The sequence below is a fragment of the Stigmatopora nigra genome, chromosome 20 (assembly GCF_051989575.1).
Source record: "Stigmatopora nigra isolate UIUO_SnigA chromosome 20, RoL_Snig_1.1, whole genome shotgun sequence".
NCBI classification, from domain to species: domain Eukaryota; kingdom Metazoa; phylum Chordata; class Actinopteri; order Syngnathiformes; family Syngnathidae; genus Stigmatopora; species Stigmatopora nigra.
The window spans coordinates 9,811,329-9,828,978 of NC_135527.1; the positions used below are offsets into that span (position 1 = coordinate 9,811,329).

At 57.1% G+C, this 17,650-nt stretch overlaps 4 protein-coding genes across 10 annotated transcripts; 3 read left to right on the plus strand and 1 right to left on the minus strand.

Annotated features, from left to right (window-relative positions):
• The first annotated feature begins 23 nt into the window (after positions 1-23).
• rbm14b (RNA binding motif protein 14b) lies at positions 24-5,962 on the plus strand. Of its 5 annotated transcripts, none has more exons than XM_077742067.1 (6): positions 24-137; positions 484-581; positions 663-713; positions 795-1,147; positions 1,269-2,268; positions 3,832-5,962. In XM_077742067.1, the coding sequence occupies exons 4-6, from the start codon at positions 799-801 to the stop codon at positions 4,121-4,123; spliced, it is 1,641 nt and encodes a 546-aa protein (XP_077598193.1). In that variant the 5' UTR covers positions 24-137; positions 484-581; positions 663-713; positions 795-798; the 3' UTR covers positions 4,124-5,962. The 5 variants fall into 5 exon arrangements, with proteins under 5 accessions (XP_077598193.1, XP_077598196.1, XP_077598198.1 ...); XM_077742070.1 differs by having other exon boundaries at positions 4,877-5,962; XM_077742068.1 differs by lacking the exon at positions 24-137 and adding an exon at positions 148-349.
• Positions 5,963-6,026: 64 nt separating this feature from the next.
• Positions 6,027-12,089, plus strand: actn3b (actinin alpha 3b). Its single transcript, XM_077742074.1, has 21 exons — positions 6,027-6,491; positions 7,794-7,908; positions 7,991-8,110; positions 8,180-8,266; positions 8,344-8,431; positions 8,511-8,589; positions 8,660-8,741; positions 8,838-8,923; positions 8,990-9,082; positions 9,156-9,386; positions 9,468-9,615; positions 9,678-9,828; positions 9,900-10,008; positions 10,074-10,214; positions 10,274-10,456; positions 10,529-10,663; positions 10,726-10,905; positions 10,983-11,129; positions 11,201-11,266; positions 11,338-11,496; positions 11,556-12,089. Exons 1-21 carry the CDS (start codon positions 6,027-6,029, stop codon positions 11,712-11,714), a joined length of 3,024 nt encoding a protein of 1,007 aa, XP_077598200.1. The 3' UTR covers positions 11,715-12,089.
• klc2 (kinesin light chain 2) lies at positions 12,080-15,773 on the minus strand. Of its 3 annotated transcripts, none has more exons than XM_077742065.1 (14): positions 15,519-15,771; positions 14,806-15,051; positions 14,413-14,740; positions 14,130-14,349; positions 13,864-14,053; positions 13,623-13,796; positions 13,452-13,551; positions 13,327-13,376; positions 13,201-13,268; positions 13,009-13,117; positions 12,798-12,944; positions 12,608-12,732; positions 12,475-12,532; positions 12,080-12,409 (listed from the first exon to the last, which is right to left on the minus strand). In XM_077742065.1, exons 2-14 carry the CDS (start codon positions 15,031-15,033, stop codon positions 12,326-12,328), a joined length of 1,881 nt encoding a protein of 626 aa, XP_077598191.1. In that variant the 5' UTR covers positions 15,034-15,051; positions 15,519-15,771; the 3' UTR covers positions 12,080-12,325. The 3 variants fall into 3 exon arrangements, with proteins under 3 accessions (XP_077598191.1, XP_077598192.1, XP_077598190.1); XM_077742066.1 differs by having other exon boundaries at positions 14,130-14,346; positions 15,519-15,768; XM_077742064.1 differs by having other exon boundaries at positions 14,130-14,740; positions 15,519-15,773.
• Positions 15,296-17,635, plus strand: wdr55 (WD repeat domain 55). The gene is made up of 4 exons (XM_077742073.1): positions 15,296-16,359; positions 16,450-16,556; positions 16,628-16,897; positions 16,980-17,635. The coding sequence occupies exons 1-4, from the start codon at positions 15,883-15,885 to the stop codon at positions 17,317-17,319; spliced, it is 1,194 nt and encodes a 397-aa protein (XP_077598199.1). The 5' UTR covers positions 15,296-15,882; the 3' UTR covers positions 17,320-17,635.
• Positions 17,636-17,650: the final 15 nt, after the last annotated feature.

Here is a 17,650-nt window from a genome sequence, read left to right on the forward strand (position 1 = left end):
GGTCAAAGATGTGTTTGGATTGACGTGCGCCCGCCCCCATCCATCCACGTCACCCTCGCTCCACCTCTTTCGGCGCCGGGCAGTCAAGCGGAAGCAGCCGCGACCATTTTGAAAAACGGGATCAGCACACCGACGAGGTAAAATGGTCGATGCCATTCTTTATTTCTCGACTTTTAGTAATAAGCAATCTTCTCCGGGGGTCTTTAACCGAAACAGTGACTCGAATGTAGGCTAACGACGTGTTCCGGCGCTTCCCAACGCGCGTTTCGCGTGGCCGTTTAGCTCCCCCCGTTAGCCACCTCATTGTGTGACTTTGTTGGCACTCTCGGTTGGATTATTCGACGCCGTGGTGTGTGTTCGTGCGTTTTTTCCCCTTCTCTTCGCCCATTTGTTCTCGTTTTATTGCGTGTTAATGTTTCATGTGTGCGCTATGCTTGTGAACCGTGCGCCAAATAGCTCTTTGTTCCGCCGTTTTGTTAACAGTTAAAAGTCCGTCGAATGTGATGACTCAGCGTCCGGTGGCGTCATCAACAAGCAGCGCTAGTCGGCCTCCGAAGAAGCTGATGGGGAGACGCTCCTCGGTATTTAGTAATTCTGCGAGCTAGCCAAAACCTCTGTGTTATATCCATCCACTAATCTGGTCCATGTGCTGGAATTCCTAGCAAGAGAAGCCGAAGCAGGGCCAGTTGTGTCGACCGCAGGATAGAAACGAGGTGTCCCGTTTCGCTCGGCTTTCAATGACGTGTAAACGAGGCGACGCTAACGGCTTCTTCTTGTTGGTCTTCTCGACATAGCACCATGGACAAGGGTCACACGGTGAAGCTGTTTGTGGGCAACCTGTCGTTGGAGGCCACCCAGGAGGAGCTGCAGTCCATCTTTGAGCCCTTCGGTCACGTGGTCAGCTGCAGCGTCCTGCGACAGTTTGCCTTCGTGCACATACAGGGCGAGGGCGCCGCCGAGCGCGCCATCCGCGAGCTCAACGGCCGCGAGTTCCACGGACGCAACCTGGTGGTGGAGGAGTCCCGGGGCCGCCCGCTGCACTCCACCAAAGTCTTTGTGGGGAACCTGAGCGGCATGTGCACCACCGAGGACCTGCAGCAGCTCTTTCAGACCTTTGGCAAAGTTCTGGAATGCGACAAAGTCAAAGGTGAGCTGGAGCTATTCAAACGTGGGGCGGAGCTACGTATTTGCAAAATATAGGGTGCGTTCCCCGGTCCCAAATCCAGGCTCCGTCACCAAGCAGACCTTCTTCTTCTTGTTATTCCCAGGTTACGCCTTTGTCCACATGGAGAACAAGGAAGACGCGATCCAGGCCATCGAGGCGCTGCACGGCACCTCCTTCAAGGGGCGGCCGCTCTCCGTGGAGCTCTCCAAAGTCCAGCCCAGTAAGCAGGTGCCCACCGGCAAGATCCCGTGCGTCAACTGCGGCAAGCAGGGCCACTACGCCGGCGAGTGCCCCGTGGGGAAACCCACCCTGGAGCAGTATCAGAGCCAGGCCGCCGTCCTGGCGGCCGCGGCGGCCGCCGCCGCCGGCCTGCCCCTGCAGGTCCAGCAGAGCGTGCACAACTCTGTGTACAACACGTCCTCCTTTGACCCCACCTACGCCGCCCTGACCGGCATCACCACGGGCACGCGCACCGACGGCAACCCCGTCAACCCGGCCGTCTACGGCGCCCTGGCCACCCAGGTGTACGGCGCCAACGTGGCCAACCAGATCTACGGCTCGGTGGCCAATCAGACGGCGCTGGCGTCGGGGGCCGCTCAGGTCTACGGCTCGGTGGGCCCCAACCTGTACGGGCAGATGGCGGCCAATCCCGCCGCGGCGTCTGCGTACACCACGCCGGTGTACACGCAAGCCATGGCCAACCCCATCTACCTGACCGCCGCCCACGGCCTGGAAATGCAGTCGGCGGCGGCGGCGGCGGCCGTCAACTCGTCCTACGCGGTATCCCCGACGCTCTCCCCCGCCTACGCCCACCTGACCGCCATGGGCGCCGCCGACCCCGCCACGGCCCTCTTTGAAGCGGCCAGACAGGCTCACTATTTTGCTCAAGGTCAGCAGGTGGTGGCCGAGCAGCAGACGGCGGCCGCCAAGTCCGGCGAGCGGGACCGCAGCCCGCTCCGACGGACCGCCCCCCTCCTGCCGGACCCCATCATGAAGCCCTTTATTTACCAGCGGGCCAAACCGCGGCGCTCCCTGCTCCCCACGCCCGCCGGGCGCGCCGCGGAGGAGGCGGCGTCGGAGGCGGCCGACGACCACGTGGCAAGGTAGGATGACCTCCTCCGCCTAGCGTCCACGGGGTCTTGCTAGCTTGGCCTTTTGTCAAGTAAGCAGTCTGTATCATTTGCTCTCTCCGATTGGCTGTTGAAAATACCCCAAACGCAAAGATGACTGATTATTTTCGTCATTTGTTTTTATTTCCTTTTTTTTGTTTGTTTTTTTGTAAAGTGGATAAAGAAAATGAGGCATCGTTTCTAGTCTCACACCAAAAAAAAAAAAAAATACAAACAGGCCGCCACAGGACTGAGTTTGATTGTGGTGTTTTTTTGGAGATATTATCAGTACAAAGGACTCCGGCAGTTGTTCCAAAGCAAGACACTCTGAAAGTTAGTATTAACAATTGAAATGGAAAACAAAAATTGACAAGTATATGCTGCATGTTGCGCAGCCACTCCTGTTAACTCTGTATGTATCCTCCTACAAATTTAAAGATAACTTTCTTTAGTCTTGGCCCAAAGGATGAATGCTAATCATCAGCCTTTTTTTGTAGTCCTGACCTGGTCTTGGCCAAAAGTTTCCGCCAATCAGTTTTTGTTCTTGGCAATTTTTCCCTTGAAGCTCAGATTGGGAACCCATTTAAGAGTGGTTGTTCTGTCCCAATGCTAGCTAGCTGGCTAGCCACACACTTTGGCTTTGGCGGCACATCTCAGGAAATGTTAACGAAACTCACGAAAAGGGAGAAATGTACACCAGACGCAACCTGACGGACAGAGAAACATGTCATCCTCGGTTGACGTCGTCCCAGCTTTTCAAATAACTAACATCTTGCCTGGTGGGACGGAAAGCAAGCAAATGAGATTTTGCGCGCCCCCTTTTGGGTCCCACTTGTAAACGTGTGGAAGCTCCCCCGTTAGCTTGTTGCCAAGTCCTTGTAAACACGCAATAGCACACCATGTTTCAAGGGGTGAAATGTAAGTTGGAATTGGAAGAACATGTCATATTGTACATATATATGCTTTTCCCTTTTTTTCTGTGGGTGGGCCAGACGTGGTCAAAAGCATATTGAAAAGGGCAGGTGGATTTGTATTTTCTGTGCTTTTTGTTCAAATAAATCCTCTTTAAGTGACCCCATGATGGCGATTCTACCAGTTTTTTTTCCATGTTTGATTGTTTTTTTTTTTTTCTTCCTTTTTGACTTACCATTTCTAGTATTCTTCAGTGTGATCAAAACTTGGATTTGGTCATCTTTACATTTGGGCCTGGATCAGATTGGGCCAGTCCAAGACACTTGTGAGCGGGTGGCTCTCACATTGGTGCAACTATCAGTCCGTTTCTTTGGGCTGCCGTTGCACCATTTCCTTCCTCACGTTACCCCCCCCCCCCCCCCCACCCAACTTTCAATGTTTGATACCGAGGGGCTTCTTGGGCCATATCCGGATTCCCCGGGATTGTGTCTCCTTTAGAGCCGAGCCTCGCAAACCAACCCCTTCCAGTCGAGTCGGTCCGGACCAGCCGAGGCCTCCTTAACCACTTGTGTTAAATGACAAAATGGGTGACTTGTTTTTGACGTATTTTTCCCCTAACGCTGTCCTGTTCCTAACCCTCTGCAGATACTATGCTGACTACTACCAGCAGCTGCAGCAGTACCCTCACTTCCAGTACGCCTACCCCTCCCCCGGGGCCATGTCCGTTATCCACGGCATGCAGGTGGCGGCGGCGGCAGCGTCGGCCTTGTCCTTGGCGGTGCCGGAGCCCCCGCCGGGGCCGGTGGTCCCCGCCGTGGCGGCAGCCATGGCTGCGCCCAGGGTGTATGATCCGCCGTTGCCGCCGACCACGCTCAAGGAGTCCATCCTCCGCCGCCCCCAACTCTCCCTTCACACGCCTGAGCCCCCCTTTCGATAGTCCGCCAGACCCCTCCCACCCTGGCCCGGGCCGGCCCTCCTTCGCTCGTTCCATTTGCTCCTCAAAGGGGCTATTTTGTGTACATTTGGTCGGAGGAGGGGACCCCCCGCTAACCTGCTTGAGCAGCGCAGCGGTGGTGTTGGTCAGGTCCAGAGTCTTCTGGGATGAAGCCAGTCGCCAGGGCCTACGCTCCTTTCCATTTTGGAAAAGTTTAGAGTGCATTTTAGTGGTCTCATTTTGTGAGTAGCCTACGTCTTTGTCATTGTCGGAGTCAGTCAACTAGCGGCCAAAAACCCTTAGCCACCTGCCCTTTAGCCATGGGCTCTGATGACCACTGGCCACGTTAAGATGGACAGAACCGAATGTCCGCAAAGTGGGAGAAGGAAGGTGCCTCTGTAAAGCACGCCAGCCGTACTTTAAGCTTTGGTTTGCCTTGCCTCCCCTTCCCATTCTGTGGTGGTCAGACTGTGATGTTGTGGCCCAACTTGTTGTTGTTGTTTTTTTCGAGGGCATGCTCTGATTGACTCGTGTATCTGAACTTGACTAAATGCTGTCTGGATGTTTAGCGCCGACTAAAGGACCGCAGAACTTTGGCCATGCCCGTAATCGTGCTGGGTGGGTATAGATTAGGGGGTTTGGTTAGCGTGGTGGTTCCGCCGGCCGCCACATTGGCCCCGGGTGTATTGCGTGTTGACTGTGCATGACGCCAGCGTCCGATCCCGGCGTCCCCACTAACTATCTCAACTGAATTAGGTCACCTGGACGGCGGCGTGGGCTCGGATGACTTTTTAGCGTTGACGTCAGTGGCCAGCGAGGTAAATGAACAGAGCTTTCCCCTCCTCCCCACTTCCCTTTTTAACTCTGCCTTGCCGTCAAGATCCACCCCCGCCCCACCTCCCGTCTTCCCCCCTCCCTCCCCCACCGTCGCCGCCAACCCCGCCCTCTCCGGCCGACACCGGTTTATCCGAAAAGCACCCCCCGAGTCTGAGCGCACATGTGCAAAACGCTCTGGTGTGTTTGAGTGAGCGAGCCGTTGTGATGTCATCGTAAGGACAAAGAGCCGCTCTCCCCCTCGTCCGAAAAGTCCATCCCGTTCCGCCGCCTTCGCCGCCCTCACGCCTCCCCGTGCCCCTCCCCTCCTAGCCGCCGTTGACGCAGCCGTGCTTTACCCGCCGCCACCGCCGCCGTCATTGGATGGGCGCTCTGGTTCGGACCACGGGGGGGCGTTTCTTACCTGGGAAGCCAGGGAATGCGGATGAGCGCTTGGAGTATAGTGAACCCCCGTTTGACCTGGCCATATTTGGCCTCTCGCGGATGATGGAGTGGCCCCTTTGTCTTTCTTGGCCTCCCCAATCCAATTGACACCCCGTGGCTGGCCATTGATGGTCTTGGCTGGATAAAGAAATCGAACCGGGGGTTCACTGTACTGGGACACTTGCTCTGCTGCCTTGGTGTGAGTGTGCTTTTAAGGCGTGGTCACCCGCCAAAGGTCATCTGAGTTCTTCTAGGGTGCTTGCGAACTCTGGCCAGATGGGAGGCAGCCACCTGGACCAGGTGAGTGACTCTGGGTGGGGGGATCACGTCTTCTTTTCGGCCTTATGTATATATATCTGCCTGCAAGAGTATCTTATCTATTGGCATTTCCTTTTAGATGACATGTATTTTCTTTAGAGATACCAAGCACATCACTGATGGCTTGAAGTAGTGTGTGCTAGACTGTCTTTTGTTTTTTCTTGTGCTTCTCTTGGTCACAGCGTCTGTAACCATTTTGATGGGATACTTGTACCGTGTCTTATATGAACGTAAATAAAAGTTTCAAAACAAATATTTCAAAACTAATCTGCCTGCGTCCTCGTTATTCAGGCGTTCAGCTGGTAGCCCAAAAAAATGTACATATATTTAAATGTATCCGCTTTGTGAGCAGGAATTGGCTGGTTTCCCGGAAGACGCTACGAGACATGGTGTGTGGGCGAGCCCGTTGTCCGGGACTTCATTAGCAGCAACAGGTGCACATGGGAGCGGGGAGGGCGAGGGAGAGCGAGGGGCGTGTCCCCAGGCTGCGGCTGACCCAGGCCACCACCCCGCCGGGTACCTTTTTTGGGACGCAACCCTGACACTCACCCCTGGCTTCACGGCCGAGCGGCACTCAGTCCGGCAGAGTGGAGAACGGCGTGTGACCTCCCCTGGACCAGAGCTCGTGTGTGTCCCCCCCACTCTTGTTGATCTCTTTTCAGCCGCCGCCATGACGACGCTCGAGAGCCACATGACGTACACCATCCACAGCGAGCAGCAGACCTACATGACCCAGGAGGACGACTGGGACCGAGACCTGCTGCTCGACCCGGCCTGGGAGAAGCAGCAGAGGAAGGTACGACGACGTGCACGCCGCCACCTCCTCCTATATGTTGCCATATTGATTGCCTTGACGTGTTAAGAGTTCAAAAGTTTTTCAAAAAAAAGCCCTTTTATATTTGATTTGAATTTTTTGGGAAGACATTCACCCCTAGAAAATGTGTTTGGTGCTCCTGGCGCCAAGCCCGGACTGTGAAGATATTTTGGGCCTTGAGACTTTCTCAGTGTTGTCTTTCACTTGCTCGACCCCGTCCCACCCCCCTCCCATTCCTTCGCCCCAATCCACCACCCCCCTTCCTTGCCGGGAGCGTCTAAATATAATCACTCCTTGGGTCCCTAAACCCTAAAACTTGTCTCCCCTTTTGATTTGTAGTCTTAAAATGTGAGAGCTATTGAGTGTCCTAGTCAAAAGCGCCCACGCTGTCGTGGTCTTCCCACTAAGACAGCAGTTTTCCTCTAAACTGTACTGCGCTCAAAAAGGTCCACTTTGTCATTACCTTTTGTAAAAAAAAGTCTTCATCAAAGGGACGGGAAGAGTGACGTTTTACAGCAATGTTTGTTTGCTTTGCAAGGAGATGCGGGCATGGCTTAATCACGGGGTTTCCATCGGGGGGAGTAATGCGCAAAAGCCCACCCCCTCCTTAAACCTCCTGGAATGACATCATTAGGAGGTGATGGTAGTGGCTGACCTCACCACAAGAGCCGAGAAAGCGACAGGTGCGAATGGGCTCGGGTGTGACTTGACAGGGATTTTCAGCAATTAGGCGGCGAGCGGCAGCGTTTGCGCAAGATGGTCATCCTCCCCGATCCATTCCTTCCTTCCTTTCTTCTTTCCTCCCTCCGTGAGCTGGCCCCAGGAATCTGTCCGTCTCAGCTGTCCGCCGGTGTCCCATGGCAACCCGATTTAGCCCGCGTCCACCTTGTCCAGCCTCTGAGCACGCGCGCGCAACACTACTTGGCCTAGTGGCCTAAGAGGGCCAAAGCGCGCCCGCCCGCATTAGGAGTCTTTCTAAATTTGGTCATGCGTGGCAAAAGGAGCTCGGCACCTGCCAGGACCCCTAGCTGGCCCCCCTCCAGGGAGAGCACATGAAAAGTGGATGGGGAGTCTACAAGTGACACCCATTTGGTGTCGTGTGACGTACTGGAATTGCGATGAGTGCATATGAACTAGCCCCCCCCACCCCCCTTGCTTCATCTGACATGACATCACCTGTAGGACTTGACTAGTTGTTGGCTTTATGTAGGCACTCCATTGTAGGTCACATGACCTTTTTGCAGCAAATGGTTCAATGTGTTGTATTTGATTGCGGTGCTTCAGACCTTCACAGCCTGGTGCAACTCCCACCTGAGGAAAGCCGGCACGCAGATTGAGAACATTGAGGAGGATTTCCGCAATGGCCTGAAGTTGATGTTGCTTCTGGAGGTCATCTCAGGTATGGCTCACCAAAATTCAATTGAAAATAGCTCCAAATACCCTAATGTTGTCTGCTCCCTCCCTCCCTCCCCAAAATGCAGGCGAGAGGCTCCCCAAGCCGGACAAAGGAAAGATGCGCTTCCACAAGATCGCCAACGTCAACAAAGCTCTGGACTTCATCTGTAGCAAGGGCGTCAAGCTGGTGTCCATCGGCGCCGAGGGTGAGCGACCCCACCTTCCCCGTCGAGAGACTTGGCCACCTCTTTGACCGCCGGGCCATTGTTCCACAGAGATCGTGGACGGCAACGTGAAGATGACCCTGGGAATGATCTGGACCATCATCTTGCGCTTCGCCATCCAGGACATCTCTGTTGAAGGTGTGTCCGTCGCCGCCGGCCAATTTCCTCGGCCTCCGAGGGGCGCCACTCAGTGAGGAGACTTTGCTGTGGCGCAGAAACGTCCGCCAAGGAGGGTCTGCTCCTGTGGTGCCAGAGGAAGACCGCCCCCTACAGGAACGTCAACGTGCAGAACTTCCACATCAGGTGAGTCCTCTCCCATCCGAGAGAGGAACGTCGCCCTGGCTTTGCTGACGACCTCCGCGGTGCTCTTTTGTGACCTCAGTTGGAAGGACGGCTTGGCCCTGTGCGCCCTCATTCACAGACACAGACCCGACCTCATTGACTACTCCAAACTGAGAAAGGTGCCCCACTTTCCTTTTTTCTCCCGCCTCCCAAAGCAGTCTCCTTTCATTTGTCCGTTTTGTCCCGCAGGACGATCCCATCGGCAACCTGAACACGGCCTTCGAGGTGGCCGAGAAATTCCTGGACATCCCAAAGATGTTGGATGCCGAGGGTGAGAGCTGCCCGCTTCTGTCACGTGTACTGGGCTACTAGTCAACATCTTTACCTGAAAATAAGTCACGAGGCTGGTTGTACTTGTGCTCCTCAGACATCGTCAACACCCCCAAACCGGACGAGAAGGCCATCATGACCTACGTTTCTTGCTTCTACCACGCCTTTGCCGGTGCCGAGCAGGTGCGTTTTGATGGCGGTGGCGGCCAGTTTTTCCACGATTTGACAAATCCCTCGTTCCGTCGACAGGCCGAGACGGCGGCCAATCGCATCTGCAAGGTCCTGGCGGTCAACCAGGAAAACGAGAAGCTGATGGAGGAGTACGAGAAACTGGCCAGCGAGGTGAGCCACGTCCGAAAAGCTCCTGGCGTGCCTTCAGACCGGAGCGATCCTCACCGGGAAGTCTCATTGGCAGCTCCTGGAGTGGATCCGCCGCACCGTGCCCTGGCTGGAGAACCGCGTGGCCGAGCAGACCATGCGCGCCATGCAGCAGAAGCTGGAGGACTTCCGCGACTACCGGCGCGTGCACAAGCCGCCGCGCGTGCAGGAGAAGTGTCAGCTGGAGATCAACTTCAACACCCTGCAGACCAAACTCAGGCTCAGCAACAGGCCCGCCTTCATGCCCTCCGAGGGCAAGATGGTGTCGGTGAGTGTCCGCCGTCTCCCGACGGGCGCCAGAGTCGCCGGCTGACGCCGGCTGACGTGGGCGCCGCCCTCCCCCTCGCAGGACATTGCCAATGCCTGGAAGGGCCTGGAGCAGGTGGAGAAGGGCTACGAAGAGTGGCTCCTGACGGAGATCCGCCGGCTAGAGAGGCTGGACCACCTGGCCGAGAAGTTCAAGCAAAAGTGCGCCATGCACGAGTCGTGGACGGCAGGTCGGTTTTCCCCTCGCCCGTCCGGTTGACTTGAAACCAACGCTTCTCCGGACGCTCTTCAGGGAAGGAGGACCTGCTCTCCAAGAAGGATTACGAGTCGGCCTCCCTGATGGAGATCCGTGCGCTGATGAGGAAACACGAGGCCTTCGAGAGCGACCTGGCCGCTCACCAGGACCGCGTGGAGCAGATTGCCGCCATCGCTCAGGAACTCAAGTAAAAAGCCAAGGCTCCCGTCGGGTGGCCTTTTAACGGCTTTTGACTTCAATCTAACCCTCCCCACCCAGCGAGCTGGACTACCACGACGCCGCCAGCGTCAACGCCCGCTGTCAGGGCATCTGCGACCAGTGGGACAACCTGGGCACGCTGACGCAGAAGAGGCGGGATGCCCTGGAGGTAAATACCGAGAGGCACTCCAGGTAATGGAAATGGCTTTTGCTAAGCGACTTGTCTGTCTGCAGCGTGTGGAGAAGCTGTGGGAGACCATCGACCAGCTGTACCTGGAGTTTGCTAAGAGGGCGGCGCCCTTCAACAACTGGATGGACGGAGCCATGGAGGACCTGCAGGACATGTTCATCGTCCACAGCACCGAGGAAATCCAGGTGCAATACACTTGTGAATGAGAAATGAAAAGCTTGTCTTACCCATTTCCCCACCACAGAGTCTGATCACGGCCCACGACCAGTTCAAAGCCACCCTGCCCGAGGCCGACAAAGAGCGAATGGCCACGCTGGGCATCCACGCCGAGATCTTGAAAATCGCCCAGACCTACGGAATCAAGCTGTCCGGCATCAACCCCTACACCAACCTGTCCACCCAGGACATCGGTACCAAGTGGGACACGGTAAGTGGGACGGGCGGCGTCCGGTCGCCGGCGACCGCTCTTTTTGCTTGACGGAGTAACCCGGCTGCGCAGGTGAAACACCTGGTGCCCCTCAGAGACCAAATGCTCCAGGAGGAAGTGGCGCGGCAGCAGGCCAACGAGCGGCTGCGCCGCCAATTTGCCGCTCAGGCCAACATCATCGGACCTTGGATCCAAACCAAGATGGAGGTGAGTGAGACGGCCGCCCGGGTTTAAGTCGGGCCTGAGTGACGTTATTGCCGCCCTTGCAGGAGATTAGTCACGTGTCGGTGGACATCGCCGGATCTCTGGAGGAACAGATGAACAGTCTGAAGAATTACGAGCAGAACATCATCAACTACAAGTCCAACATCGACAAGCTGGAGGGCGATCACCAGCTCAGTCAGGAGTCGCTCATCTTTGACAACAAGCACACCAACTACACCATGGAGGTAAAGGCCCAGTCCCGGTCGGCGGCTTTTGTGCTGCTCGCCACGACGAGGCTCACGATGCTCACGTGGCTCGACAGCACATCCGCGTGGGCTGGGAGCAGCTTCTCACCACCATCGCCAGAACCATCAACGAGGTGGAGAACCAGATCCTGACCCGCGACGCCAAGGGCATCAGCCAGGAGCAGCTTAACGAGTTCCGGGCCTCCTTCAACCACTTTGACAGGGTCAGTTTTTTTGGGTTGAAAAGGCGGACCCGAGCCGACGGCCCCTCAAACTTGGTGTTTTGTCTTTGCAGAAGAGAAACGGCATGATGGACCCAGACGACTTCCGTGCCTGCCTGATCTCCATGGGCTACGACTTGGTAAGGCCGGGTTAGCGCGGCCACGTGCGCTCTACGCGTCATCCACATGTGTGTTTGTCGTCCATCCGCAGGGAGAGGTGGAGTTTGCCCGCATCATGACCCTGGTGGACCCCAACAACACGGGCGTGGTCACCTTCCAGGCCTTCATCGACTTCATGACCCGAGAGACGGCCGAGACCGACACGGCCGAGCAAGTCATGGCCTCCTTCAAGATTCTGGCTTCGGACAAAGTAAGTCTTTTTGAGCCATCAATGGCTGTGAGTAAAGTGACGCCATTTTCCTCCCTCAGAACTACATCACGGTGGAAGAGCTCCGCCGAGAACTCCCGCCCGAGCAGGCTGAGTACTGCATCACCCGCATGACCCGCTACGTGGGCGCCGAGTGCCCCACCGGCGCCCTCGACTACATCTCCTTCTCCAGCGCCCTCTACGGCGAGAGTGATTTGTAAGAGGGAGTCCGGGAGGCGTGGCCACCCTTTGCAACTTGTGTTTGTTGTACTCGTGCAGCCACCTGTTTACACACACACACACACTTACACACACACACATTGTGCTGCACAATGGGTCTGGAGGAGGGATCACAGCCGCCACATGATCAGAATTAGTAAAGCATTGTGAGGAGGTGTAAATAAAGCGGCAGGAGGAATAACGAGAAGTGGATCCTCTTCTTTTTTTTCGGGAGTCTTAAGATGCGTGCGGCAAGAAGGATGTGGATGGCGGGCGGCCTGACGTGTCTTTGACCTTGGTTCTGTGCTCCCTCCTCCGACCAAACATTAAAGCTTTTGGAAACGACAAAACTTGAAATAAAAACCCCTTGTCACGTTGTCACGTTTATTCACTGAAGCATCTGGGAGCGCCCACCTTTTGCGGAAAGCGGAGACGAGTATACCGATTTCATCGGACTGCGACATCCGTTAAGGTGCTAGCTACATCTGTACACGGGAGGTGCTTGCCTTCTAAACAAGCTAGCGCTAAATGCGGTGGCGTGGTGGTGGTGGGTGGCCACGTGTTGACATGCTGAGTGGGAATGTCTTTCAAATAAACAGCATCCGCGCTCCTCTTAGCCAATCAGGGAGTTGCGTCTGGTCAGGTCCACGTTGCTAGCGCTGAGGCCCCGGCAGTCCGAAAGGCCCGAGTTGCCGTCCTGTAAAACGTGGCCATCTATTATCACCCCGGACCAAAATATCTCGGTGGTCCGGCGGTTCTCACCTGCGTCGTCTCCTCGCTGCTCTTGTTGAGGAAATTGAGGGAGCTGGCTCTCTTCATCCTGAGAACAACAAAAAGGTCAGGGATTTCGCTCCGGGTGGACGCCGAGTACGACGGCGTCGGCGCGCGTGCCCACCCCGGGTTGCGCGCCTCCTGCGCTCCGCTGCCCTGCAGCTTCTTCACCAGCATCTCGCTGCTCCTCCTGAGGGCGTCGCGGATCTTGCCGAAGGAGCCGCTGCGTCGGAGGGAACCGCTTCCGTCCTGCCCTCAACACACAGACGGGTGAGTCCTTTGGCTTTAACGACCCGGACGCTCCCGAGACTGACCCCGTTCCACTCGGCGGGGTCGTCGGGCTCGCCGTCCCCCCTGGCCGCCCCGGCGTTGCTCCCCGCTTCCCGGCCGTGTCGGCCTCGGTCTCCTCCTCCGTCCTTCAGCAGCTCCACCACTTTGCTTTGGTTGATGGCGTCAAAGCCCTGAGAGAGCAGGCGCCATGGGTTAGCCCTCTCCCCGGGGTACAACTCCGTCTTGTGGTGCCACCTGTTTGCGGGACTTGCTGGCGCACTCTTCCAGCGTCTCTGCCGCCTCTAGTTTGCCCTGCCGCCGGTAGAGGGCACCTAAGCTCTTGAGGGTGGTGTTGACCGTGGGGCTGCGACAAGGACAATTATTGTTGTTGTTGTTATAACGTGCGTTTGTTTCCCAGACATCCCGGGGATTGAGCCGCTGGCTCACCTGTCCACTTTGCACGCCTTGTACCAGCTGCCGTACTCCACGTAGGGCCCCTGCTCCTTGCGCTTGCCCTGGCGGAAAGGAAAGGTGACGCGGTGGCCATTTCCAACTGGCGCCCGGTGGGCTCACCTTGCTCTCTTCTCGCTCCTCCGCGTGCATCCAGATGGGCTTGTTGTCATCTGCGGGAGGGCGAGCAAATGTCAAGCGCCCGCCCGGCAAATACTCGCCGAGCGGCCGGCCGGCCGGCCACTCACTGTTGACGGAGCCAAAGTCCCGCTCGTGGGCTCGGGTCAAAATGTCCTTGTAGAGCGTCTCTGCGTCTTTGAACTTGCCCTGCTTCAGGTAGCACGTGGCCTGCGGGCGACATAGACGACAAAGACTGAGGCCGAGGCGGAAAAAGAGCGGGCGGGACGGCGCTCCCTCACCAGGTTGTTTTTGGTCTTGGCCACGTTGGGGTCGTCGGCACCCAGCTTGGATTGGTAGATCTCCAAGGCGCGACGGTAGTAGTACTCCACCTCGGCGTACTTGGCCTGGTTCTGGCACAGCAGCGCCAGGTTGTTCAGCTGCTTGGCCACGTCGGGGTGGTACTTGCCCAACACCTGGAGGCGGTAGACCACGTCGGTGGGCCAGGCCGGTCCCGAGAGAACCCCCACGGGACGCTCCTACCTTCTCGCGGATCTCCAGCGCCCGTTTGCACAGAGGCTCGGCCTCCTTGTACTTGCCCCTCTTGCCGTAGAGAACGGCCAAGTTGTTGAGGGTGGCGGCCACGGCCGGGTGGTCCTTCCCCAGCGTCTTCTCCCTGATGGCCAGGGCGTCGTTGAGGAGGTGCGCCGCTTCTTTGTACTTGTTCTGGTCCCTGAAGCCCCCGCAAACACACAAGTCGTTAATGCGTGCACCTTCGCATCTAAGCTAGCTGAACGTGGCGACGGCACCTGTAGACCAGGGCCAGGATGTTGAGCATGGTGGCCACGTCGGGGTGATCGTGGCCCGACGTCTTCTCCAGGTCCTCCAGGGCCTGCTTGCAGAGCGGCACGGCCACTTCGTAGCGTCCCTGCGAGGCGTACTGGATCACCAGGTTGTGCAGCGTCCGGAGGCGGGCCGGGATCTCGTAGCCGCCCTGCTGCGCCGCCGCCTCGCCGCTGGGCTGAGCTGCTGGCAAGTAGTCAAAGGCCTGAGCGGGGGGAGCCTCAACCTGACGGCCGCATTTGGTCCTACCTGCCCCGTGTTCGTCGTCGTTGGGGAACAGGTCGTCCAGGCTGTCCTTGGACGCCTCCCCGCCGGCGCCCTGGTTCTTGTCGTCGCAGGGCGAGGCGGCCGGCGAGTCGTTGTCGTCCAGCTTCTTGATCTGGTTCATGAACTCCAGGTGCTTCTTCTCCTCCTCCAATTGCGCCACGCTCTGCTCGCTGCACTGCAGCTTATGCTGCGTGGCGGCCAGCTCGTCGCGGAGCCACTGGTTCTCCTGACAGAGGCGGCGCACCTGAGCGCGCAGCTTCTGCTTCTCCGACTCCACGGCGCTCAGGTGGCCCGACAGGGCCACGATGACCTGTGGGGAGGAGAAGAAGTGTCAGGTGTTGCCGGCTCGGCCCGACGACGACGGCGGCGACTCACTTGCGCTTCTCCCAAGCCCAGCTCGATGGCCTCCATGCTTTTGCGCAGCACGCCCGACTTCTCCTGCGCGGCCTGCGGCTGGGCGCAGTCCAGGAGCGAGTTGAGGAGCTGGGCGTGCTCGCCGCGCAGCGTCTCCAGGCCCTGCATGACGGCCTTGGTGTTGACCACGATCTCATCTTGGCTGAGGCGCTCCAGGGCTTCGTCCCGAGGGTACACCATGGTGGACATGGCCGGTCGGCATCAACACTTTTCCCAAAAGAGAAGGGACGACTTGCGTTCAGACCGGGCTGGAGGGAGGGAGTCGGGTCCTGGTCCTGAACTGGTCGCCAATGAGGACCAGTCTCACAAATAGGACTGCGACCACATGCATATTGATGACTCGTTGCAAATGCTCCGTGCTGGAGATGCGTCATTCATTCCCAGCGCAGCTCACAGCAGCGCACCGCCGCACCGCCGCACCGACCGACGCAATGCACCAGTCGCCTTACCGACACGACACGCACAACACAAGCAGCTGATGACATGACGGACGTCACTGAGCCGGAGTCGGCCGCCATTTCGCTCTGGCTGGCGCCGACTCCATCCTATCAAGAGGACGTCTGATCTGATCCCCAGCACGAAAGCGCTCTTCTTTGATTGCAGTACCTGGCCCAGATCTTTGGGCTCCCCCAATCCCATCAATACCCCCCAACACAGAGACAAAATGGACGAACCTGCATGGAAGAATCGGGAGCGAAGAAAGCCGCGATGTGGGTGATGAAGCTGCAGCGACCTGACAGGCAGCCGCGTCAATGGGACTCCCGTCACGCACAAGCCTCTTCCGGTGTCTTTCAACAATAAATCACAGGCGGGATGCCGGGGATGGAAGTCGTCGATTGCCATTGACGGCGAGAGACGTCCTATACCTTTGACATAGGCTTGTCTATGAGCGACAAATTCATTGAACGACTACGTGAATGGTAGACAGTTACTAGTTATTCACCGCTCTCCGATGCAATCCCACTTGACGTCAGTAGAGAGCAGCAACGGCCCTTGGTTTGCCCAAAAAAGTAAAGAAGAATCCGGGGAAAAGCCAGCATGGCCGAGCACGCCGCCGGTCCTTCAATGTCCCAAACAGACGCGAGTGGAGAGGCCGAGAGCGGCGACTCGCTCTCGGATGACGAGGCAGAGGCCGAGCCCAGGATCCTGGACACTCCCCAGGACCTCCAGCTGGAGGCGATCGCCAACACGGTGGCCGCCCACCCCAGCCGAGACGTGCTGGTGTGCGGGGACGTGGACGGGGACGTGTACGCCTTCTCCTATTCCTGCACGGAGGGCGAGAACCGCGAGCTGTGGTCCTCCGGCCACCACCTCAAGTCCTGCCGTCAGGTGCGCTTCTCCCAGGACGGCGAGAAACTCTTCAGCGTCTCCCGGGACAAGGCCGTTCACATGCTGGACGTGGAGCGGGGTCAGCTGGTCACCAGGATCCGCGGGGCCCACGGGGCCCCCATCAACAGCCTGCTTCTGGTGGACCCCAACATCGTGGCCACGGGAGACGACGGGGGCACGCTTAAGGTCGGTGGTGGAATCAAAACAATCTAAAGACTACAGACTCGTTGGAAAGTCCCACTCATACCTGTACCTGTACTGTGGTCCCATCCGTAGCTCTGGGACATGAGAAAAGGTACGGCCTTCATGGACCTCAAGCACCACGACGACTACATCAGCGACATAGCCGTGGACGAAGCCAAGAAGATCCTTCTCACATCCAGGTGAGCTCCGAGGCCCCACTCTTGTCCCTCAGCTCTGCTGCAAATACCCTGACCTTTAACCCCCCACCCAGCGGCGACGGCACCATGGGCGTCTTCAACATCAAGAGGCGGCGCTTCGACTTGCTGTCCGAGTACCAGAGCGGCGACCTGACCTCGGTGACGCTGATGAAGAAAGGCAAGAAGGTGGTCTGCGGCTCCACCCAGGGCACCGTCTACATTTTCAACTGGGACGGCTTCGGCGCCACCAGCGACCGCTTCGCCCTGCGCACCGAGTCGGTGGACTGCGCGGTCCCGGTTAACGACAACATCCTGTGCGTCGGCTCCACGGACGGCTACATCCGGTGGGTGGGAAGCGGTCGGGGTCGAGTCTCCGAACCGCCCAACCGTCTCTCGAGCGTCCTTTGTCCTCTCTGCTCCCTTCAGCGCCATCAACATCCTCCCAAACCGCGTCATCGGCTGCATCGGGCAGCACGTGGGCGAACCGGTGGAGGAGCTGGCCAAGAGCTGGGACTCGCGTTTCCTGCTCAGCTCGGCCCACGACCAATGCATCAAGTTCTGGGACATTTCCTCGCTGCCCTCCACCATCGTCAAAGAGTATCGAAAGAGGAAGAAGAAGGACGGGCGCCTGAAATCGCTTTCCAAAAAAGCTTTCGGAGACGACAACTTCTTTTCGGGACTCGCCGAGGAGCCGCAGAAAACGGAGGATGGAGAAGAAGGGCAAAAATCCGAAGACAGCGATGACAGTGACAGTGGCAGTGATTGAAATTCAAGTTCAAATACATATACAAAGCCAAGCTAACACGTCCGTTCCTCCATTGTTCTATTTCAGAGAATTGCTCTAAACACAAACTGCTTATTTTGTATAAATGTGGACAATATTTCATGCTCAGGGGAGTTTTTTATTTCTAAATAAAAATGGAAATTGTCCAGACATATAACTGCCAGCTTTTGTACTATAATAAATGTTTCAGTACTGATTTATGACGTGATAATTCACTTTTGGGCTTGTTACAATATACAAAGCAGTAATATGTACGTGTGTCTGTGCACAATGACAATAAAGCTTTCTATTCAAACTAGTTTTTCCTTGTAAA